General features: G+C 46.0%; 1 protein-coding gene across 3 annotated transcripts in view; it reads right to left on the reverse strand.

The window, feature by feature from the left end:
- Positions 1–24309, reverse strand: part of pacsin3 (protein kinase C and casein kinase substrate in neurons 3) — a 52976-nt gene that overhangs the window by 9400 nt on the left and 19267 nt on the right. For all 3 annotated transcript variants that reach the window (XM_068578705.1, XM_068578714.1, XM_068578724.1), the window contains 6 exons: positions 23971–24206; positions 12863–13018; positions 11189–11364; positions 9631–9751; positions 1476–1618; positions 1–61 (listed from right to left, as the gene is read on the reverse strand). The exon at positions 1–61 is cut by the window's left edge. In XM_068578705.1, coding sequence (XP_068434806.1) covers positions 1–61; positions 1476–1618; positions 9631–9751; positions 11189–11364; positions 12863–13018; positions 23971–24206 — 893 coding nt within the window. The remainder of the gene's footprint in view (positions 62–1475; positions 1619–9630; positions 9752–11188; positions 11365–12862; positions 13019–23970; positions 24207–24309) is intronic.

Below are 24309 nucleotides of genomic sequence, written 5' to 3' on the forward strand. Positions count from 1 at the left end.
ACCATTCAGCTCCTTCTTAGGACTCTCCTCGTCGGACCAGTCGGATGAATACTCCTTCACCCTGAGAGAGACAGGCAGCCACACATATTCACAAATAAACAGAGGCCCACATCTACTCAAGAACCCACGTTTCAATGGCACCTGAATGCAGTTATAGAAACATGTTGCTCAATACTGAGAAATTGTCGTCAATAAAGGTGTCGCTGCTTTGAAACCTTTACTTTGAAATCTATTCTGTGTTCTTAAGCCGAGACACGACGCTGTTGTGGGACTATGGATTAATATCATGAACCCAGACACGATGGAGTTTGATGTTCCGACGTTTTTGTGACTTCCACAACAAGTAGTGGTTATTTCATCTATAGTCTAAAACGTAAAAGATCGCTCAGAAGCGGCTGACATAAGCCACGCCCCCTTTGTGGCACCGCGATTAGTCATGCTGCTTTTGGTGTGAACACACCATAATCCCTGACAATCCCTGTTAGGGACAAGCCACGCCCCCTTTGTGGCACCGCGATTAGTCATGCTGCTTTTGGTGTGAACACACCATAATCCCTGACAATCCCTGTTAGGGACAAGCCACTCCTTTTGTCCATATTCAGTCTGTTGCTTACCTTAAAAATGTATGTTAAAGACAGACAATTGATTAACTTTATACAAAAACAATAAGTGCTTTTCATGTTTTCCAGTTCCGTTTAAGTTTTTTTTACTCAGTGAGAAAAGTCCAGTCTATGTTGGCTTGAACAAGTACACTGAACATCTTCTGATATGTGGAAAGTTTTCCTCTTTGAGAGAAGAGTAAAGATCCAGAAGTGACACTGGCTTAAAGTGCTCAACCATAATGGATCAGGGTCAGGAGCTTTGCGCATGTACGAATTATGTTCAATCTGGACGCGGAGGCTGCAGCGCAAGGCTCCTGTGAGACTGACCGCCTGTGAGCACTTTGTGAGGCGGAGCGGCGAGCAGCCGCACCCGCTGCTCGCTGAGAACAGAAACTACATAACAATACGTGCTTTCACGTCACACTTAAGTCCGCAAGTCGTCAACACTGCCTGTCGGTGAGGCTACTGAAGCGCGCGCGTGCACGTGCATAAATCTAATTCAAAGTAAAAGCAGTGTTATGGTATTGCATTATGGTGTGTATCTTATTATTATTTTATTGTATCTTATTTATTTTTAATTTTTGATTGACCTAACTCGGGCCGGACTGGGAGAGCCATAAGACGCCAAGGTCTGAACTACGCCGTCTGGCAGAGATTTAAAGTGCAGCGCCTGTGTGTGGCAAAGATAAGACCCTCTCAATGCAAAAAAAACCTCCAAATATATATATATATATATATATATACGAAGTTAAAAGACAGTTTGCAGAATCAAACCATTAAATTACGCATGATCAAATAATTAACACTGTTTAATATATTCACACATATATACATACACACATATCTACAGCAGGACGTGGAGGGTCCCCCTACCTGCTGGTGTCCATGGTGATGGGACTCGGCGGGGTGTGGCCTCCGCCCGAAGAGACTATGTTGGTGAGGGTGACCACACCGTCCTCAGAGAGTCCGCCTCGCTCCTTCCTGCTGATGGAGCGGCTCGCCTCCGGAGACCACTCCTGCATGTGATCAAGTTACAGCAAGACGTGATCAAGTTACAGCAAGACGTCTTCACTTTGTGGAGAAGAAACAACTTTTTCTTTCCCTTTTCCACATGTCAATATAATATTATATTCTCAGGAGCTTTGCTGCTGCAGCCTCACTGGGTCTGGAGAGACCATTTCCATACTTGCTTATGGAAGCAGACTTAACAGATGATGTAGAGGGCGTTCCTAATACCGGACTGTGCAGCAGAAAATAATATTCAAAATATTTAGCTTGTCCCAGTCATAGGAATAGAAGAGCCGGAAAACATATACTGAACTCTGTGGTTGTTTGATTAGTACAAAATAAAAAAACAGACTACACTGCATGAACTTTATCTAAAAATGTTGTAATATAATTATAATGTATTAATGTGTTCTTCGTTGTTATAAAACATGTTTCAGGTAAATGTGTTAATTTTCGTCTTTGTGGCCAGCTAGCGATCACTGGTGCATTGTGCACAAACACACTTTGGCCAGAATAATTGGGTGCTGACAGAAGTAGGAGGTGGTGGATCCAGTTACTGGTAACCAGCTCAAACGACTACAGGAGGGATGTGTGAGTGTGAATCTGAGTGTGTGAGTGTTTGTGTGTTGTGACAATGGCTTTCTGTTTGCGTGTCGCATTAGCCAGAGGAGACTCCTCAGTAGTGACTTGTCTCTTTCTATAACCTCATTTTCAGCTCTGAAGATGATCAGTGTAACTTTGTCACGTTCATTAAATATCAGTGTGAAGGAATCTCTTGTTGGACTAAAAGAATACTGGTGCGCAATTTGAAACCTTGCCCATGAAACTTTGTTTCCTGCATTCTGTTGACTTTAATAACACGTTTATGAATCATCAGAGAGAATTTAACAATATGAGTCTCCAGGAAAAGAATCAGAAGGTTTGTCAAGAGTCTTTCGTCACCTTTACTCAAGCTGTCAAACTCTCACCATCCTGTGTGTGTAAAGGAATGTGAATATATATATATATATATATATATATATATATATATATATATATATATATATATATATATGGACCCACGACACTGACCCTGCACAGTGCAGTGCAGACATGACATTGCAACACAGCTGCGCCGGCAACAACCTCTCCCCGCACCAAGAAGAAGTTGCGGGTAGAAGCACCAGCACCCTCAGGTGCAGCAGTAACAACAGCACTGTGGCTAGTTTGGATTAAATACGACTGCAAATATTTAAAAATAAATAAATAAATAAAATGCTAGTGTGGTAATTTTTTTTTGTTTTAAAACATGAAATTAACCATAATCATTGAAGAAATAAATCATAATAAGTAAACTAGAAAATTTCGTAAGAAATTTTGAAAGTGTAGCAACTACTACCGTAAAACCTCGTAAGACCATATAGCTTTTGTTTATTACGCCCGTCTCTCCTCCAAAACACTTGAGTTGGTTTGTGTGTTAAACTGATTGGCTGATATGAAGCACCTGTGTGCTCTTGTTGTCATGGTGACCAAGTGAGAGCCAGCAGACTGATTAGAGGCAGACTGGACTGTGGATTTAAGGAAATAAACTACTGAACGTCCTGAACACACGCAAACGTATATGAAATATCATACCACCTTATTAATGATCACAGTGTTGACAAGTACACAATATAAAACACACGTAAACGTGCACACCACCGTAATAATTGTGTAACACGAAGCTAACTTCATGCTAGCAATCAATTTAACTTCTCTGTCTCTCCACTTTGTTCACGTGACCGTAATTACACACACATGCGCGCGCACTTAGACATGCACACACAGTCAGCCATTTTCCTGTGTGTGTGTGGGTGTGTGTCTTTGTGTCTGTTTGTGTGTGTATCTGTGTGTGTGTGTGTGTCTGTTTGTGTGTGTGTATGTGTGTCTGTTTATGTGTCTGTGTGTGTGAGACAGACATAGAGAGAGACAGAAGTCATTTGTGTTGTGTGTGCGTGTGTAAGTGTCTGTGTGTCTGTTAAACTGTCCTAATTAGAACACCTGTGGGTTGCTAGATGAAAGGTTGCCATAGTGTTGACTTCAAAGGTCTTCAGTTAAACAGATTTCAATGGAGGTAATGCTGGGGAACACCTATCCAAAAATCCCTCAAAAAAGATACTTTAAAAGCTCCTATGGCTTCGATATCGCATATAGAGCACTAGGAAGACTCGATTAACAGATACTGTGACTGGCGAGTCTGTACGATAAAACATGTGTCTGTACGGGCGATTTACAAATCAGGTCCGAGCTTCGGGGAGACATGGTTTTGGAGGGAGATTTAACATGGCGGCGGATGGCAGAGCGAGGTGGACTTGCTCTCACAATTAGTCGGATTTCAACACGTCTGAGTCCGTTGGATTCCTATCGACCGCAGTTTACGACAGAAGACAAGATTTCCAACGTTTCTATCCAACAATGGTGTATGAAGAGTGAACATTGTGGGAGTAAAGACAAAATACGTTTTATTTTTTTAACAGTTTCTGTCGCTTCTTCTCACTCTGTTAATTGGTGCTCCAGTGGATTGACTATAAGAAGAACTAGAAAGAGCATTTCCTGCTGAAAATGCGTTGGAATGCAAAAAAGCTGAAGCATAAAGCTGAAATATTTGAAAGAAATTGCTAAATATAGCTGAACATAGTGAAATATAGTTGAATAAAGCTTAAAAAAACTGAATATATTTGAAAATTAAATGAAAATTCTGAAAAATTTTTTTTGAAAATTCTTGTCGTTTAAATGTATAATTGGAAAAGTTGAAAGGAAAACTGCATCATCTAAATCAGAGGTGTCAAACATACGACCCGGCCCGCCACAGTGTCCAGTCCAACAGAAGAAAAAAAAAAGTTTTTTTGAAAAATTAAAGTCTGCCATAGGTGGGGTTTGAACCACTGACGCTTTGCTTCTAAGACGGAGTTGCTAAACACTGGTCCACAGGCGCAGTTGGTGGAACAACTGATATTATTGAGTGTCTACAAAACCATCTGTTAAACCTCAGAACGTGAACGTCAGTGACGCTGTTAATCCTGACGTCTTTAACCAAAGTGACCTGCACACACACGCGCGCGCGCACACACACACACACACACACACACACACACACACACACACACACACACACACGTGCACGCGACCATAATAACAAGTTAGCGCGGCCGTTAAGGCTCGGGCGCATCCGTTTATACGCGCGGCCATTTCACGTTAGTGTGCTGCCGTTCACGCGCGTGCACGGCCGTTCATGTGCGCACCCGTTCACGCGCGTGCACGTGCGCACCCGTTTGCGTGTGCGGCCGTTTACGTTCCTGCTGCCTGCAGATGCACAGACCAAAGGGCTGCTGCTGGGGACGGACCTGCTCTCCCATTCAGTCGGACTTCAACACGTCTTATCTGTTGGATTCCTATCGACCGCAGTTTACGGCAGAAGACAAGATTTCCAACGTTTTGAGCTATAAATTATGTCCAAAGAGTATACGGTTTGGAGTAGAGAGCAAGTTTAAAATATGTGTATCGCCAAGTGCCCTCGCTCTGGAGTATTACGTCACTGCTCTGAGCTGCCCAACACACAATAATGAGAAAGGCAGAAAAGGTGCGGAAAAACTATAAAACGAAAACGCCGACAGTTAAAACAATATAGGATATATCAAAAAGATGAGTAATACAATAACAGCTAAACGTTTTGTCAACATTTTAAAGGTGGAATGGTGTCTCTAGCTGGAGGCATGACAGAGCCTTTACCTTTTGAAGTTGAAGAGTTGAAAGCGGATTTGAAGATGTTCTTCATTGGAAACCATTCATATTTTTTTTATAAAAAGCTGAATAATTTTAAAATTTGAGAAAATATGAAAAATGTAAAAGCGTAGATTAATAGCTGAAGGTTTTGTCAACATGTGGAATTTTAAATATTGTCTCAAGCTCAACGTATGAAGAAACTGTAAACGTTTGAAGTTGAAGATGATTTGAAAATTTCCCCATTGGGTCCCATTATAAAAAAAATCATAAAAAGCTTAATAATTCAAAGATTTGAAAAGTCAGAAATATGAAAGGTCTTAGCCATCGTGTCCTTAGGTAACTGAATATTTGAATAATTGAGCTTTTTTCTGTAACTGGAAATATGAAGGACTAGTTACGGTCCAAAATACGGATGGAAGAAATAGAAGAAACAGTTTAATAAAGATTTGAAGAACAATAGTTGGAATGCTTGCAGCATTCCAACTAATAATAATAATAATAATAATAAGTTTAATAAAGATTTTAAGAACAATAGTTGGAATGCTTGCAGCATTCCAACTAAATATCTGTTTCGCCAAGCGCTCTCGCTCTTGAGTATGACGTCACCACTCTGAGCTGCCCAACACACAATAATGAGAAAGGCAGAAAAGGTGCGGAAAAAACATAAAACTAAAACGCAGACAGTTAAAACACTATAAGAGATATCAAAAAAGCGGGGTAATACAATAACAGCTAAACGTTTTGTCAACATTTTAAAGGTGGAATGGTGTCTCTAGCTGGAGGCATGACAGAGCCTTTACCTTTTGAAGTTGAAGAGTTGAAAGCGGATTTGAAGATGTTCTTCATTGGAAACCATTCTTTTTTTTAATAAAAAGCTGAATAATTTTGAAAATTGAGAAAATATGAAAAATGTAAAAGCGTAGATTAATAGCTAAAGGTTTTGTCAACATGTGAAATTTTAAATATTGTCTCAAGCTCAACGTATGAAGAAACTGTAAACGTTTGAAGTTGAAGATGATTTGAAGATTTCCCCATTGGGTCCCATTATAAAAAAAAATCATAAAAAGCTTAATAATTTGGAAATTTGAAAAGTCAGAAATATAAAAAGTCATAGCCATCGTCTCCTTAAGTAGCTGAATATTTGAACTTTTTTCTGTAACTGGAAATATGAAGGACTAGTTACGGTCCAAAATACGGATGGAAGAAATAGAAGAAACAGTTTAATAAAGATTTGAAGAACAATAGTTGGAATGCTTGCAGCATTCCAACTAATAAAAAGTTTAAGATTTGAAGAACAATAGTTGGAATGCTTGCAGCATTCCAACTAATAACTAGAAAGAGCATTTCCTGCTGAAAATGCGTTGGAATGCAAAAAGCTGAAGCTTATAGCTTAAATATTTGAAAGAAATAGCTGAATATAGCTGAACATAGTGGAATATAGCTTAAATTAGCTAAATATAGCTAAATATATTTGAAAATGAAAGAATAGCTGAATATATGTGAAAATAGCTGAATATATGAATATAGCTGAAAATAGTGGAATAAATGAATATATAAACAAATAGCAAATAATTACTGAAAATATAGAAAAGGCAAAATACCTGCTGAAAAATGTTACAGTTCAAAGTCATTTAATTGAACTGTTGAAAATCCTTGTCGTTTAAATGTATAATTGGAAAAGTTGAAAGGAAAACTGCATCATCTAAATCAGGGGTGTCAAACACACGGTCCGGCCCGCAAGGGTGTCCAGTCCAACAGAAGAAGAAAAAAAAGTTGTTGTTTTTTTGGAAATTAAATTCAGCCATTGGTGGGGTTTGATCCACTGACCCTTTGCTTCAAAGACAGAGTTGAAACCATTGATCCACAGGTGCAGTTGGTGAGACACCTGATATTATTGGGTTGCAGAGTGTCTACAAAACCATCTGTTGAACCTCAGAATGTGAATGTCAGTGACGCTGTTAATCCTGAGGTCTGTCACCAAAGTGACCTGCACAAACGCGCGCACACACACGAACGTGCATGCGACCATAATAACACGTCAACGTGTCTGTTCACGCGTGCGCACGGCCGTTCATGCGCGGGCGCATCCGTTCACGAGCGTTTACACGCCGTTTCACGTTAGTGGGCGTTCACGTGTGCTGCCGTTCACGCGCGTGCACGTGCGCACCCATTCGCGTGTGCGGCCGTTTACGTGCCTGCAGCCTGCAGATGCACAGACTAAAGGGCTGCAGCTGGGGACGGACTTGCTCACACATTCAGTCGGACTTCAACACGTGTGAATCTGTTGGATTCCCATCGACGGCAGTTTACGGCAGAAGACAAGATTTCCCACGTTTTGAGCTATAAATTATGCCCAAAGAGTAAACGGTTTGGAGTAGAGAGCAAGTTGAAAATATCTGTATCGCCAAGTGCCCTCGCTCTGAGTATGACGTCACCGCTCTGAGCTGCACAATTCACACTAATGATAAAGGCAGAAAAGGTGCAGAAAAACCATAAAACGAAAACGCCGACGGTTAAAACCTTAAAACACAATAAGTTCATAACAACAAGTTAGCGCGGCCGTTCGCGCGCTTACGTGCCTGCAGCCTGCAGATGCACAGACGAAAGGGCTGCTGCTGGGGACGGACTTGCTCTCACAATCAGTTGGACTTCAACACTGTTGGATTCCTATCGACGGCAGTTGACGGCAGAAGATTTCCCACGTTTTGAGCTATAAATTATGCCCAAAGAGTATACGGTTTGGAGTAGAGAGCAAGTTTAAAATATCTGTATCGCCAGGTGCGTCGCCAGATTACGTCACTCGCTGTGAGCTGCCCAACACACAATCATGATAAAAAGGCAGAAAAGGTGCGGAAAAAACATAAAACGAAAACGCAGACAGTTAAAACACTATAAGAGATATCAAAAACCTGAGTAATACAGTAATAGTTAAACATTTTGTCAACATTTTAAAAGGTTGAATGGTGTCTCTAGCTGAAGGCATGACAGAGCCTTTACCTTTTGAAGTTGAAGAGTTGAAAGCGGATTTGAAGATGTTCTTCATTGGAAACCATTCATTTTTATTTTGATAAAAAGCTGAATAATTTTGAAAATTGAGAAAATATAAAAAATGTAAAAGCGTAGATTAATAGCTGAAGGTTTTGTCAACATGTGAAATTTTAAATATTGTCTCAAGCTCATCGTATGAAGAAACTGTAAACGTTTGAAGTTGAAGATGATTTGAAGATTTCCCCATTGGGTCCCATTATAAAAAAAATCATAAAAAGCTTAATAATTTGGAAATTTGAAAAGTCAGAAATATGAAAAGCCATAGCCATCGTCTCCTTAAGTAGCTGAATATTTGAATAATTGAACTTTTTTCTGTAACTGGAAATATGAAGGACTAGTTACGGTCCAAAATACGGATGGAAGAAATAGAAGAAACAGTTTAATAAAGATTTGAAGAACAATAGTTGGAATGCTTGCAGCATTCCAACTATGCTTGCAGCATTCCAACTAATAAAAAGTTTAATAAAGATTTGAAGAACAACTTAAGTTAAGTGAACTTGGAATGATAATAAGCCCACAGGAGAACATAAAGTTGGCTTGCAGCATGGGGTCTATGACCCCATGCGGCTGAAGCCACACTTAATAAAAAAGGAGGAAAAACATTATAAACAGTATTAGCAAAAACATTATAAACAGTATTAGCGTCCTTTTGAAGATTTAGAAAACATTCTAAATCTTCAAAAGGACGCCTCTTTTGTATGATTTGAAATTCGAGGATCTAGGTCGCAACCACCCACAAACCCACCCACCCACCCACCCCCCCACACACACACGCCTCTCAATTTGGCAGACAACTGCTTCTCTTTTGTGGCTTGACAATTGAGTCGGCGGATCTTCTCACAGAGAGAAAGGAAGAAGGACAAAACACCGATTGAGGACCATAGAGTGGAAATACCTGATTGTAAATTGATAACCAGTGAGGTCATTGTCACTGGGGGTGGACTCACAAAACTTCTCAGGAGATGGAAGAACTTCTATTTTTAATTTGGGGGAAAAGTCTGTGGAGAAATCTGTAGATCTCTACCACTACATGAGAGATACGTGCCTGCATGTAGACATTCCTGGCCCCACTCACAGCCCAGTCGCACAGGAAGGCTTTCACTGAGAGCTGTTTAATATTCAGTCTCTCTCTATAATACTGCAGCCGCCGCCTCGCTTCCCTCCAGATTTTTGAAGGAAAATATTGTGTGACTGTGAGTGTGTGTGAGAGTGTGAGTGTGTGTGTACACACCTCAAATTGAGGCCAGTTCATGCTCATGGCCGGTCCGTGGGTGTTCCTCCACCATCGCAGATCTTCAGTGTCATTGGCTGCTTGGATGGTCTGACCCAGATCCCGGTGCAGGCTGATGAACCTATTGTACAAAGTAGCTGTCAATCACATCTAATTTTATACTGTGTTGTGTTCAGTGTCCTGTTTTTTTTGGTTTTTGTTTTCACCAAGGATCCATTTTACCAGCAGAATGCATCCTATTTATTTATCATTATACATATATTATAACATCCTTATAAAATAACCATACATGTTGTAAAAAGTGTTTCCTCTCTCCGGCTCTCTGATTTTAATTACATAAATTCAAATAAATGTTATTGAGGGAAACAGATCAAATCCTTGAATCTTTGTGGTCGTTTTGTTGTTCAGGCCTACAATGAACATATATTTTAACTAATGTAGATTGTCCTCAAAATAAAAGATGAACATTGAGGGGGCGTGTCGAGTGTTAAAACCCTCCCTGGAAGCTCGCTTGTGGCTCCTCAATCATGAACCCTCCTCGCTTCTCGGAACAGAATGAAAGCTTTGGGACGGCCGTCAAGATGGTGACACAAAACCACTTCCGGTTCAATTGAAGGGCGAGGAAATTACTATTTAGAGACTTGGGATGTACCCATTGTTTACATCAGTTTAAGATGTTTTTGTTAAACAAATTATAAAATGAATTCAACTTTTTTTTATGATTCATGTCATTTTGACTGAGATATTCTGCACTGAAGACGCGTTTGTTCTGTTTCTAAAGACGGCGGGGCTTTTCAAAGACATCCGATGATGTAATGCTTTGGTTGAAATATTTTACTATATATATTATTTCATTAGGAACCCGAGTCTGTCCAGAAGCTTGAATTGTTCATTTTGCTGAATTAATTGGTTTGATAAACAAAACAAAAAGTCAAACAAATATAATCTCTAAATGAACTTTTTTGGTTTCCTTTATCAAATCGTACCACTACCTCTTCACAGAGTAAAATTAGGAGATGAAGTTTTTGTTCAATATTTGGACAATGATCTTTACCTGATGTGGTTACCATGGTAACAGTGGCTTGTTTCAATAGAAGGAAAGGTCAATAGTTAATGGACAACACAGAGTTTTCTATTAACTCTTGTGTACACAGACAAACACACTTAAACCTCAACGGTCCTGCATAACTTTGCACTGAGTCACCTAATCACTCCATTTCTATCAGGATGAGTGAGTGAGTGTCCTATAGATTATATTTGAACAAATCACATTATAATTTCCCTTTGCCCAACACTAATAATTTTTTAGAGCTTGAATGCAACACGCAAGCTAACGCAGCTTTTAATGTCGGTCACTGTGAGCAGCATAACAGGAATAAATCCAAAAAAATACAAGTCTGATTATGGTTTCATGGCCTGTTTACTTTACGTTGTGATGCAGATCACTAATGTCTTGATACATTACTTTGCTGTATCTTGTTGCTAAATAGGAGGTTTACGTGTGTGTGTGTGTGTGTGTGTGTGGGGGGGGGGGGGTAAGGGGGTGTGTGTGTCCGACCCGTCTTTGGAGGACAGGTCGAGGTGTGTGTGGATGTCCAGCAGGACGTCTTTGAAGAAGCGCAATCTCTTGCGCTCAGCCTCCTGGGTCAGGTCAAACACCTGCTCCATGTCCTCCATGTACCGGGGGTTACAGCGGTTCAGCTCCTCCAGGGCCTTCGTGTAGCGCTGTTTCACCTGCCACACACAAACGTGCAAACACACATTATCAATGTACATTTAGTGTAAGAACACCCAAAACTGCTTGCAGATTTGGTCTCTGACACATGAGGCCAAATTTCTTTTCTAGTGTGAACTTGTGTGCATCCGAGGTTGGTGGTTTGATCCTTAGCTCCAACTGTCTGCATGATTAAAGTGACCTTGAGCATGTCAGTGAACCCAAAGTTGCTCCCTGGTGCATTACAGTGAGGCGATGCTCCTAAAAGGGCGAGGAACCGTGTTGTCTACGACATCTGAACATTTAAATAAAGCCAATAAATAAGCCCAGATATGTTCCAAAAATCTAAGGAGATTTCTTTGACCTGGAACCAGGAGGGAGCTTCCAGTTCTGAATAGTGATTAGTTAAGCTGATGCCTCATGTGTTAAAGCTACATTTTCTCTCCTAACCACCAAGGGGGCGACTCCTCTGGTTGTAAAGAAGTCTATACTTCATGTGTTAAAGCTGCATTCTCTCTCCTGACCACCAAGAGGTGACTCATGTGGTTGTATAGAAGTCTATATAAATGACTCTACTTTTCTCTTGATTGATTGTAAATCAATAAATAATAGTAATAATAATAATAATAATAATAGTTTTTTTAGTATATGATGGTCCTTTAGAGTCAAACAGACCATAAAGCAGTGGATGCTTTAGGTCGGGTTGGGTATTTATTGGCTGAAAACAACATCGCAGCGGAAGCAAAATTGTCGAACTCGAAACATAAACCTTTACATACCAACGGGTGGTTGTTGTGACGTCACCTTTTGGCGTTTCTTTTGCATTCTGTCTCGATTTGCCTTTGCAGTTTTATGTCAAGCACTTTGAATTTCCTGTCGCTGAAAATATATCTATATATTATATCTATCTATTGTATATTTAATTATATGTTATGACTTTGTTTTAAAGGGTGAGGTCGTAGTAACTAAACTTACACAATAGCACAAACTAACTGAGCATCAACTCCTGAGTTCAGATGCTATGTTCACACCAAAAGTTTACTTTTCGTGCGAGTTTACTCGCTCGACTTTGTGGTTAATTTGAGTCGCGGCTTATCTCCGTAGCTTATTTCTGGAAAAACAGTTACTATTTCCACCATTGAAATAACCACTAGTTCTGCTGTATACTTCTTGTGGAAGTCCCACAAACATTGGAACATCAAACCCCTTTGTGGGGCTTCATATTATTATCTGTAGGCACATACAGCTGATTGGCTTTTTGCATCTCATTGTAACACAATTTTTTTGCAACGCATGAAAGTAAAGAGGAGCAAATACTCTAAATAAAGGGTTCACTTAAAGTGATGTAAATTCTGTTAGTGTGTAAAACACGTACACACTCATCTCAGTGTCTCCACTACGCTGGGAGACGAGCCCGGTCATGTTTCATAACTCAAACACACAGGTATGTTTTTCTGGACTAACTGACACACCCAGACTAGTGCAAGTGGAGCTACGTGTGTGTGCGTGCGTGCATACTTTCTCGGCCTCCTCGTTGCAGCGTTCTGCACGGGTTGTGAATTTGCGGACTTCCTCCTGAGACTTCGTCGGGTCGGCCTTGGCGTGCGTTTCCCTGGTAATCATTGTCCACTCCTCCTTCCGGGCCTGATGGTAGCTCTTCTTGCTAGCCTCCACCTTGACAGCACAGGATGTGGGGTGAACTTTAACCCTTTACACCAGCGGCCGCCAACCTTTTTTGCGCTACGGACCGGTTTTGGCGTGTAATTAATGGCGATAACGGAAACCAATTTTCTTTTTTCGCCTTTTCTTTTTTCTTTTTTTTTTCTACGCCGGATGCAGCTCAACCGGACGCAAAACAATAGGCACGCTGTTTGGGCTTGGAAGCTAGCTAGGCTAACGTTACAGTTTGAAATGAATGAATGGTGAGCGCGATATGGCAAAATGAATGATAAGACATGGTTTCCTTGACAAGACCGTAGTGGTATGAGCAATTTGTCATTGTGAACTGAACTATCATCGTCTGAAATACCACTGGATGGCCAAGCACACAGCTGATGCTAATGCTGCGCACCCTCGTCATAGCCAGAAACGAATGGATGCCTTTGGACAGAAATACATAGACACCACAACGAAGAACAAGCTTACTGCAGCCAAAGCGAAATGGATGCTATTGCGTGTAGCCTGTTAACATTGTGGAGGACGAGAATCTAGCTGATATAATACACATCGCATCCAACGACAGGACCTATGAAGCCTGACTGCTATGGCTCTGTCTCTGTCTCTCTTTCTCCACAATTTGAACATTGCAAAACATAGAAATTTAACACTCATACAGATAACAAAAATAATAATAATAAAACAAATTGAAAGTCTCTCTATAGACTGGGTTATCTTCATACCATCTCTCTCTCTCTCTCTCTCTCTCTCTCTCTCTCTCTCTCTCTCTCTCTCTCTCTCTCTCTCTCTCTCTCTCTCTCTCTCTCTCTCTCTGTGTGTGTGTGGAAGGAGTGCTGAGGGCACGGAGGGGGATTGAGAGCGACACTATCGTTTCTTTTCTCAGTCTTTGTTTTGTTCACTGAGTAATGTCGTGTATGAGAGTGTGTTGTGTTGTGGAGGGTTTACTGGGTTATTTTGTGTAGTTTTAGCGGGTTGTCGGGTCTTGGTTTGTGTTTGTGTGCAGTCGGGCGGCGCGTGCTGCTCGGCGTGCGGTGCTAGCATGGAGCAGCTACACAAGCTAACCAGGTAGCGTGAAGATAGCGCCGTGCTTCCCGTGCTCTGTAGAGGACTGCAGCCTGGCAGTGGGGAAGCTGGTGGGCTACAGCAGCGTGAAGTCCGCGGCGAGGGTGAACAAAGCTGTGGTCATCTTTTTGGAGAGCATACAAAAAGTTAACACGGGGGTGGAGGAGGGGATCATGGTGTTTGACACTCACGTACCCGTCTTTCCTCTCAGCACACCGGCAGTGAGGGTCGTAGTGTCAAACGTCCCACCAATTATGAAAGGTGACATGATAACGGGAGAGCTGTCCAGACATGGGAGAGTTGTCTCTCCAGTAAAGAAACTGTCTTCAGGGTGCAAGTCTCCACTCCTGAAGCACGTAGTGTCTCATAGGAGGCAGTTCTATTTCATCCTTACTGACCGCCAGAGGCAGTGTTTCACACTGGATATGTTCCATCTTGCGCTTGCGCAGGTCGAGTATTTATAACGTGTGACCTCGGATGACCCCAAACCGGGTATAACTTCCGGTGTCATCCTGAGATCAGTCCTTTTTCATCTTCTCGCTAAGCAGGCTAACGATTACTACGTTTTTCACGAGCTAAAGCTAAATTTGTGTTAAAGAGCTCGTCGCTGTAGCCGTGTTACCATCGGTCGGAGTCACGGGTCTCTCGCCCTCCAAAGGCTGCGACAAGCTGCCCCTCTCGGGAGGAAACGGCGCCCCAGCGTCCGGATCAAGCCGGACATCGAAGATTGTCGCCTCAACAACACCGGTGAAACATCGGGTGAGATCGACTAACATTGTTAATTACAGCAGCGGTTTGCACGATTGGCGGAGCGCTCTACGGAGCGTTCTGCTAATTAGGCGGAGTGCTAACGGGAGCACGCACCGCTAGCTGCGTGGCTAGCTCGCGACGCCGTCGCGGCCAGCCTTCAGGGAGTAGGCGTTAGTAAGTAGTATGGCTGTTAGAGGTAGGCGTAGTGTCCCAGCAATACGCTGCCGAGACCACGCTAGACTCTGGCAGCTACTAGACTAGCGCTAGTGAAGAGAGCGTTCGCTATGCCTAGTCAGCCTGTGCCCGGCTGTCGCCAAACGATCTGTTTCCCCACTAGCTCAGTGCTCTCGTTGTAGCTTACTGGTAGGAAACTAAGAGACGCAGCGACTGGACTAGTGAAGAGAGTGCTCTCGCTCCCCTCTCCTAGACAGACTGCGCCAGACCTGTTGCCAGGCGATCTGTTTCCCCACTAGCTCAGTGCTCTCGCTGTAGCTTACGAGTAGGAAACCAAGAGATGCAGTGACTGGACTAGTGAAGAGAGTGCTCTCGCTCCCCTCTCCTAGACAGACTGTGCCTGACCTGCTGCCACAGGACCGATCTCCCACTAGCTTGAATGCTCTCGCTGTAGCTACTAGTGGAGCATCGGTTAGCGGTCATGTTCAACCTCGCTGGCTGTGGGACCTGTATGGCTCCCCTCGAGCCTGAAGACAGCTATGACCTCTGCCCCTCCTGTCTCGGCTTAGAGCACCTGAGGGAGGGTCTCTCAGAGGACTCGTGCATGACCTGCGGCATCATGCCGTACGCAGTAAGGGCCGCCAGATTGGCCAAGGTAGAACGCCTGATGGGCGAGGATGACCTCCCCCCATCAGGGCAAGCGGATCCAGCAAAGGCAAACGCCGGCTCTCGAGGGCCGCAGGGGCAACTGCCCACAAGAGAGCTAGACCCAGCAGGTTGGCTTCTAAAGTGGATCAGCTGGTGGCCGAGCTAGCTCAGGTGAAGTCTCTTCTCCTGACCCTTCATCCTAGCACAGGGGACACTGAGGCAGCGGCTCCAGCCCCGGCATCGTCTCACTGGATGCGTCTGCCAATTTCTTCACAGAGTACAGTGGCGGACGGCCTTCCCATTCTTCCAGGCCCGGTTCCCATTCCTCAGCTCAGACCCATTCGGAGGGGCCAGTTGACGACTCCATGGGGTCGGTCATGCGCATGGCACTGGCACGCCTGCAACTGGAAGTACAGCAGCCAGAACCCGCACCTACTAGTGCGTTCTTCAGGTGCGTTCGTGCCCCTGCCACCTTTTCTGTTCCTCCCTCTGAGGGAGCTACACACGTGTTGGAGGGACCCTAGGGCACACTCCCGGCTTTCGTCAGAGGGCCGAATCTCGGCGTCCATGCATCAGGCGGCAGTGTGTGGCCTTGAGCGCATGCCCCGGTTGAGCCCACTATTGCGTCCCTCATAGTCTCCCCGGAGGAGAACGTGAGGCCGGACGCCAGGTGTCCTTGAGTCCAATGTCGGCTCACCGACGACCTGCTCTCCCAGGCTTACAACACCGGAGCACGCATGGGCCGTATTGCAATTCCCTCTCGCATCTTATGCTTGCCGGTCGAACCTGGAGAGCTTTTCGGCTCAGCCTCTCTGCAGCGAACTGTGCAGGCTGTTCAGACCAGGCAGCAGTTTTCTGGCCTTCGCAGGGACACGCCTGCACCCTGCAGACCCCGGGGGCCCATGTCGCCCCCCCGTGGGGCGATCGGCAGCCCCCTGCTTTCCCTAGCAGCCACCAGCGGCCTCAGCGCCCCACTGGGAGGCCGGTCCGCGTCCAACGCGACTCTACCAGTGTGCCCCCCCAGAGAGCGCCGAATAGGGGAGGTAACAGCCACCGCCCCCCCAGAGCCTCCAGGGGCGGGGGGGGGGGGGCTAGGGACTGAGGTTCCCGGGTCGGCCGTCGGTTATTTCTCCCAGCAGCACGTCAGCTACTGGGCAGCTCACGCTCCAGACCCCTGGGTGGTTTCCACCCTAACCCAGGGGTACAAGCTTCAATTCCGACGCCGGCCCCCAACCTTCAGCTGGGTCAAGGTGACCACCATCACCGACCCGGCAAAATCCATAGCCCTGAGCCAGGAGTTAGCCGTGCTCCTAACCAAAGGTGCAATAGAGGTAGTGGACCCCCGGTCGCAGCCCGGCGGGTTCTACTCAACCTACTTCCTTGTGAAGAGGAATGGCGGACTGCGCCCAGTCCTAGATCTGAGGGGCTTAAACAAGTTCCTAAAGGTTTTACCATTTCACATGCTGAGCACAGGAGACGTCCTTCGTGCCATCTCTGCGGGAGACTGGTTCACGTCTGTCGACTTGAAGGACGCCTATTTTCATGTCCCCATTGTGCCTCATCACAGATGGTTCCTTCGTTTTGCCTTCCAAGGCCGTCATTTTCAGTTCAGGGTTCTTCCATTCGGACTTTCCCTACGAGTGTTCACGAGGTGTGTCGCCGCTGCCCTTCTCCCCCTGCAATCGCGGGGCATATACTGCCCTATCTGGACGATTGGCTGATTTGTGCGCCATCACGGGTTCAAGCTGCACAGGACACAGCGCGCCTTCTCTCTCATGTGGTCTGTGGGGCCTCAGGGTAAACATGGAGAAGAGCTCTTTGACCCCTTCTCAGAGCATAACCTTCATCGGTCTAGCTCTGGATGCGGCCACTATGAGAGTCTGTCCATCGCCCCAGCGAGTGGTCGACATCCTCCGCAGCCTTCCCCGCTTCCGACGGGGCAGGCGGTTGCCCTACATCCTTTTTCTTCGCCTATTGGGAAAATTGACAGCAGTCTCAGCTGTCATTCCCTTGGGCCTGCTGTCGCTGCGCCCCTTGCAGAGGTGGTTGAACAGTTTCTACTTAGACTCCAGGCGCCACAGGAACAGAACACTAGGGGTGTCATAGCAGTGCCTCCTTGCTCTATCCCCGTGGAGGGAGAGAGCATATCTGACAGCTATCAACATCCTGGAGCTACGTGCGGTGCACCTGGCGCTCAGACATTTCCTGCCACACCAGAGAGGAAGACAGCTACTTGTTCAGTCGGACAACACCTCAACTGTTTTCCACATAAACCATCAGGGAGGCACCAGGTCGGCAAGACTGCTCCGGGTCTCCCATACCCTCATGACTTGGGCAGCCCCTCGCCTGACCAGCCTCCGGGCAATGTATTTACCAGGAGAACGGAATCAGGTCGCAGATTTTCTCTCCCGTCACAAGCCCCCACCGGGGAAGTGGCGGCTTCATCCAGAGGTGGTGCACAGCATCTGGGGGCTCTTCAGCAGAGCAGAGGTAGATATCTTTGCCTCAGAGATATCGACCCACTGTCCCCACTGGTTCTCCTTGATGGAGGAGACCAGTCCCTTAGGTCAGGATGCCTTGGCTCACACGTGGCCAGAGGGCCTCCTTTACGCTTTCCCCCCATTTCTCCTGATATGGCCAACGCTCCTCAGGGTTCTTCAGCAGGGCCACAAGCTGGTGCTGGTAGCTCCCTTTTGGCCCGGCAGGACTTGGTTTCCTCTGCTACACAGACTCTGCTGCGGGGCGCCGTGGCGCCTCCCCGACAGAAGGGATCTCCTATCGCAGCTCGGGGGTCAGATTTGCATCCCGACCCCAGCCGCCTTCAACTATGGGCATGGCCATTGCAGTGCCCGACCAGCTGCTGAGCGGCTGCACAGAACCAGTTAGGAGGACGATCCTCGATGCCAGGGCGCCATCTACTCGTCTACATTACGAGTGCAGATGGAGGCTGTTTTCCGACTGGTGTAGGGTTCACAACAAGGACCCAGTACAATGCCCCGTGTCAACCATACTGGAATTTCTGCAGTCCCTCTTCGAGAGAGGCCGGTCTCCCTCTACCCTGAAGGTCTATGTAGCTGCTATTTCGTGGCAGCATGCAAAGGTTGACAATGACACCTTAGGGAGCCACAAGCTAGTGTCTCTCTTCTTGAGGGGGGCTCAGCGACTGCGACCCCCGAACACCCCGAGGGCTCTCTCATGGGACTTGTCCTTGGTACTGGACACCCTGTGCTCTCCTCCCTTTGAGCCCTTGACAGACGCAGAGTTGCGATGGCTCTCGGTAAAGACAGTCTATCTCCTTGCCATTACTTCGGCAAAGCGAGTAGGCGAGCTACACGCCCTGTCGGTGAGCGAATCCTGTCTGAGGTGGAACTCAGATGGCTCGGGTGTTACACTATGGCCTAATGCAGCATTTCTTCCGAAGGTACTGACACGCTCGTACCTAAACCAGCCTATCCAGCTGGCACAATTTGACCCCCCAGTGCCTGAGGAGAGGTCGAGGCTACTGTGCCCGGTGCGGGCCCTCAGAGCCTATGTCAGGGCCACAGCAGGCATGCGGCGGTCGGAGCAGCTTTTTGTCTGCTATGGAGGACCTAGGAAAGGCTATGCCCTTTCCAAACAGCGCTTGTCCCATTGGATAGTGGAGGCCATCGCACAGGCTTACAAAGCAAACAGCCGTGTCTTGCCACCTGGAGTAAGGGGCCATTCCACCAGAAGTGTCTCCACGTCATGGGCAACCCTGAGGGGTGTGCCCGTAGAGGATATATGTGCTACAGCCTCATGGGCATCACCAAGCACATTCAACAGGTACTACAGGGTGAACGTTGCCACCCCTCACCATCTGGGTCCTTCGGCAAGATCCCTCTGTCTGAGTCTGACGAGGTGGGTCCCTTGACTTTCCTCGTGACTTTGTTGATATGAGTCATCCAGTGTGAAACACTGCCTCTGGCGGTCAGTAAGGATGAAATCAAACGAAAGTTACGAAGGTAACTACGGTTCTATGAATTCTGGATGACCGCCAGAGTTCTTGGTCACTCGGAATCTCGTGGTTCGCGAGAAGATTCCGCAGGACTGATCTCAGGATGACACCGGAAGTTATACCCGGCTTAGGGTCATCCAAGGTCACACGTGACTCTGTTATAAATACTCGACCTGCTCAAGCGCAAGATGGAACGTATCCAGTGTGAAAAACTGCCTCTGGCGGTCAGTAAAGATGAAATAGAACCGTAGTTACCTTCGTAACTTTCGCTCTTCATGATCCTCAACAACAGGAATGAAGAGCTGAACCCTGTGTTTAAACTGAGAGAGTAGGGGTTTGATTATGTTTTGTTTGCAACATCTGATAGCATGAAATGTTTTAGTTGTGGTAGAGAGGGACACCAGAGCAAGGCATGTCCTCAAAACAAGTCTGCTGAGCAGGACGGCACCAAGGAAAAGTCAAATCAGAAAGACACTGATGGCAGAGGGGACAAGCAGGACGTCCAAGAGAGGCAACAGGGGACAAGTGGGCTGCAGGAGGAGACAGGTGGGCTGCAGGAGGAGACAGGTGGGCTGCAGGAGGAGACAGGTGGGCTGCAGGAGGAGACAGGTGGGCTGCAGGAGGAGACATGTGGGCTGCAGGAGGAGACATGTGGGCTGCAGGAGATGGAGGAAGAAGCAGCAGAGATAGTACAGCAAGTGGACACAGAGGGGGAAAAAGGGGTTTATGAAGTGGAAGAAGCGAGGGAAGGCGTAGTTCAGCAGTTGGAAGAAGAGGAGACAGCGGGGGCTCAGGGGAGCACACAAAGTCTGGAGGACAACCAGGTGTGTACAGGGGGACAGGTGGAGACAGATGAGATACAGAAAATAGTGGAAAAAAAGTGTGAGGTGTAAAAGTGGTGGAGGCAGTCGAGGTGACGGGCAGTGAGGTACACATCAATGAGGAGGTGATGAAGGCCCCTCAGCTGGAGAGGAAGACAAGGAGTATGGGAAACCCACAGGCCAAAGAAGTGACAGCGAGCACAAGTTGGGGAAGCCGAGCAACAGCATAGGGCGAGTCCAGCAGGGAGGAGGCCTCTGCTGCTGACAGCCAGTCAGAGGCCGTCAGGCCGGGCGGCCGTAAGAGCACTGATGAGTACAGCGTGAGGAGAATAAAAGACTTCTTACGGAGGTTAAAAAAGTATGGATGGAAACAGAGGTTAACAGAACATTTCTCTGATCAGGAGAAGATCATCGACGTTTTAAGGACACATCTGACCAAGAAGACCAAAAGCGTCACAATGGTGGAAGTCCTCAAAATAAAGAAAATGATTAAAGAGATGGACGGAAACGAAACATGGACAGTGAATGATGAGTATGACTAACGTTAAAGATTCCACAGATATGAACGCTGGGCTATGGAGCTGTTTGAACATTCAGAGCAGCACCGGGTCTGACCACGCTGCACCCCTCCAGAATCACCTCTCTTCTGGGCTCGGGCTGGAGTCCATCCAGCAGAGCAGGAGGATCCGGAGCGGAGGGACAAAGAGACCGAAGGAGGACGAGGTGAAGATGCCACAGGAGTACGGAGGAGGAGGAGAGGAGGCTCCTGACTCTACAGATCCTTTTTCTCCGGATCAGAATTAATGCTGAAGCTGGACGGGGCCTCGGGGCCGCGTTTAACGAGACAGAGCGCAGACTCATAGACCTCCACACGGTGGACGGGACAATGACATGGAGTGAATGAAGTGAACGTGTGTGAAAGAGCACAACAACATTTTTATTTCAGGTTTTCTTTGTGTTATTTGTTTGATTGTTGATTTGTTTGTTTTGTCAAACTAGGATGTTTGTTTTGTTTTAAGTAAAATAAAGGTTTTCTAAATCTCTCTGTATGTGTGTGTGTGTGTGTGTGTGTCTGTGTGTGTGTGTGTGTGTGTGTGTGTGTGTGTGTGTGGTGGAGCTGCCACTGGTGGTGAAGTCGATAGTGGTGGAGCCCAGGGTTACGGAGAAAGGACACAGGACAGAGACACACAGGACAATCAGGGAAGACAGGAGGGGACACGTGGGGTCCAGAGGGTGAGTCTGGAGGGGGTGGTGGAGAGACAAGAGGGGGTCGTAGATGTCCAGCAGGAGGACGTGGGACAACAGGGGAGCGGTGTCCAGCAGGTGGTCAATGCCCACCTGCTGGAGGCGAGAGGAGAGAAAAGCAAGAAGGTGACTGCTAGCGGACCGGGGGAGGTCAGTGAGAGGCAGGTGGTAGTTGGGCAGGAAGAGGAGGAAGAGGTTGAGGACGGAGGGTTTAGCAGGGTGCAAGGCAGACATGGACGAAGAGGAGGAGGAGTGTAAAATCCGTCAGCTAAAGAGGAAGTGCAGGGAGGACGATGGGAGCTTGCAGGCCAAGAAGGGAGCAGGAGGCTCCGGGAAGGCTGAAAATGAGACTGAGGAGTCCAGTGAGGAGGAGGATGATGAAGCTTTATCCTCTGAGTCAGAGTTTAGAAGTCGGGAGGGCAGGAGGACATACAGTCTGGAGAGGATTCAGAAGTTCCTCAGAGATACAAAGAACATGAGGAAAGTGAGGCTGGAGGACCACTTCTCCGATAAAGAGGGGTTGTGTGAATCTGCTCGGCTCTTCATGAGAAAACAAGGCAGCGAAGGCTTCATCAAGCTGGAGAGATACAGAATCAAGAAGCTGGTGGTGAGGATAGTGGACGTGTTGGTGGAGGAGAGCGACAATAGGAAAAGAATCGCGAGGTCTCATCGGCGGAGCGACAGCATCCCGGTAAACCGAGAGGTGAACGGAGTAGGGCAAGATGCTGCAAAGACCAGCAGAGGAGAAGAGGGCGGGCTACACATAGCCGAGCCGCCTGCTGAGGGGACGTCCTAGTGGATCATGGAGCGGCGCCGGGCGTTGAGGACCTTCAGCTTGGACAACACACTGCAGCAGGAGAGACCAGGCTTCATGACCCTGATGTGGACGACGATGTAATCGTCAATGATAATAATGAAAGTGTTGCACTTGTTTTAACAGATTACTTTAGGTTTTGCATGAAGGAAAAAACTTTGACTGACTAGTAGATAGAAATTTTAAAAAGAAAGTCAAGAAAAGAACATGATGTTGAAAATGGTTGTAAAATTACGTCAAATAAAGGTTTTGTAAAAGTCAAAAGTCTCTCTCTCTCCCTCTCCGTCTCTCCCTCTCTGTCCCCACCTCTCTCTCTCTCTCTCGCCCTCTGTCTCTCTCTCCCTCCCTGAAATGTGCACTTCATAACTTTATTTTGTAAACCCTTGTACACAATAGCACAAACTAACTAAAATGTGCACTTTATAATTCCCTATAATGCCCTGTTTGGCAGTTGTTTTTCAATATCATTTGCATAAAGCAAGCCAATCCACTTTTTTATGTTAAAAAAAAAATTAAAATTAAAAAAAAAAAAGGCGATTAATCGCGAGTTAACTATGACATAAATGCGATTAATCGCAATTAAATACTTTAATCGCTAGACAGCACTAATAAATATACAACTCACCACTACGCTGAATTCGTGGGAGCCCTGAGCTGGTTTCTTTGCAAGGAGCCAGGTCAGGGTGATGGGAGACACTCAACGTGTGAACTTTATAGCCGGTCTACTGCGTAACTTAAACCTTTATGTCCAGTCTACTGCTTAACTTAAACCTTTATGTCCGGTCTACTGTTTATCTTAAGTCCCGCTTCACAAAGATAGGATGTTTGAAATGGCGATATTCTGCCTTGATTTTAGACCAGAATACCAGCAGAGTTAAAGCAGACTTTTAAGTTTCATTCTTTTGTCCATGTTGAGTTTGTTGCTTACCTTAAAGATGTATGTTAAAGACCAGCAATTGATTAACTTTATTAACTTTTTATTGTTATATTGTCCTGATAACATTTCAAAATAACAGCATGCAATACACTAGTTTTTATTTCATTATTGAATTTGGCGCATAATGCCATTAATCGCAGTAATCACAGAAAAATCATGTGATTAATCAGTTAATGTTAACTTTGTCCAGCCTTAAACATCATCCCGTTTAACTTCCTCACACCAACGATGAACAGCTTTTAATGCGTTATTAAAACTAATGACAGAAGTTTATATGAATCAAATAACTATGAAGTAACATTTAGAATGAATTATATTTGGTTCCGGTTGAAAATAGGCCGCACAGTAGCCAGACTCTCCCCCTTCAGACACATTTATGGTGACATTAAAATAAAAAACTAAGGTACAGTCAGTGATATACATCGTGCTTCAAATGCAGACAGTAGTGTAGCTCCAGGCTAGCGTACATCACTGGTGAACTCTGACTCTGAACGAAGCGGTATACCCCCGACTGTGACTCACCTCCTTCAGCTTGCGAACCCAGGGCTTCTGTGCTTTGCGGAAGCCATCGTCTGCGTCCTTGGTCTCCCTGAAGCCGCCCATCATCTGCTTGTGGAAGGCGGCCTTCTGCCAGTCGCGCACATTCTCGCTGTCCTCACCCGCCAGCCTCTCACGCAGCTCCAGGTGCATCTCGCTGAGCTGGTCGGCCGCCTGCATGAAGGCGTGCCAGGCTTTCTCCAGCGTCCCGTACTGCGGGCCTGAGGGGTAACGGGATGTGAGAGGTGACACGTTCACGGGCCGACCGGCTTCGCTGATTAGTTTGGTGGTGTATGTTCTCGACCCAAAGGCGAGATCGTGATC

Source organism: Clinocottus analis, unplaced genomic scaffold (assembly GCF_023055335.1).
Source record: "Clinocottus analis isolate CAN_PGR_092001 unplaced genomic scaffold, fCliAna1.0.p SCAF_1, whole genome shotgun sequence".
NCBI lineage: Eukaryota > Metazoa > Chordata > Actinopteri > Perciformes > Cottidae > Clinocottus > Clinocottus analis.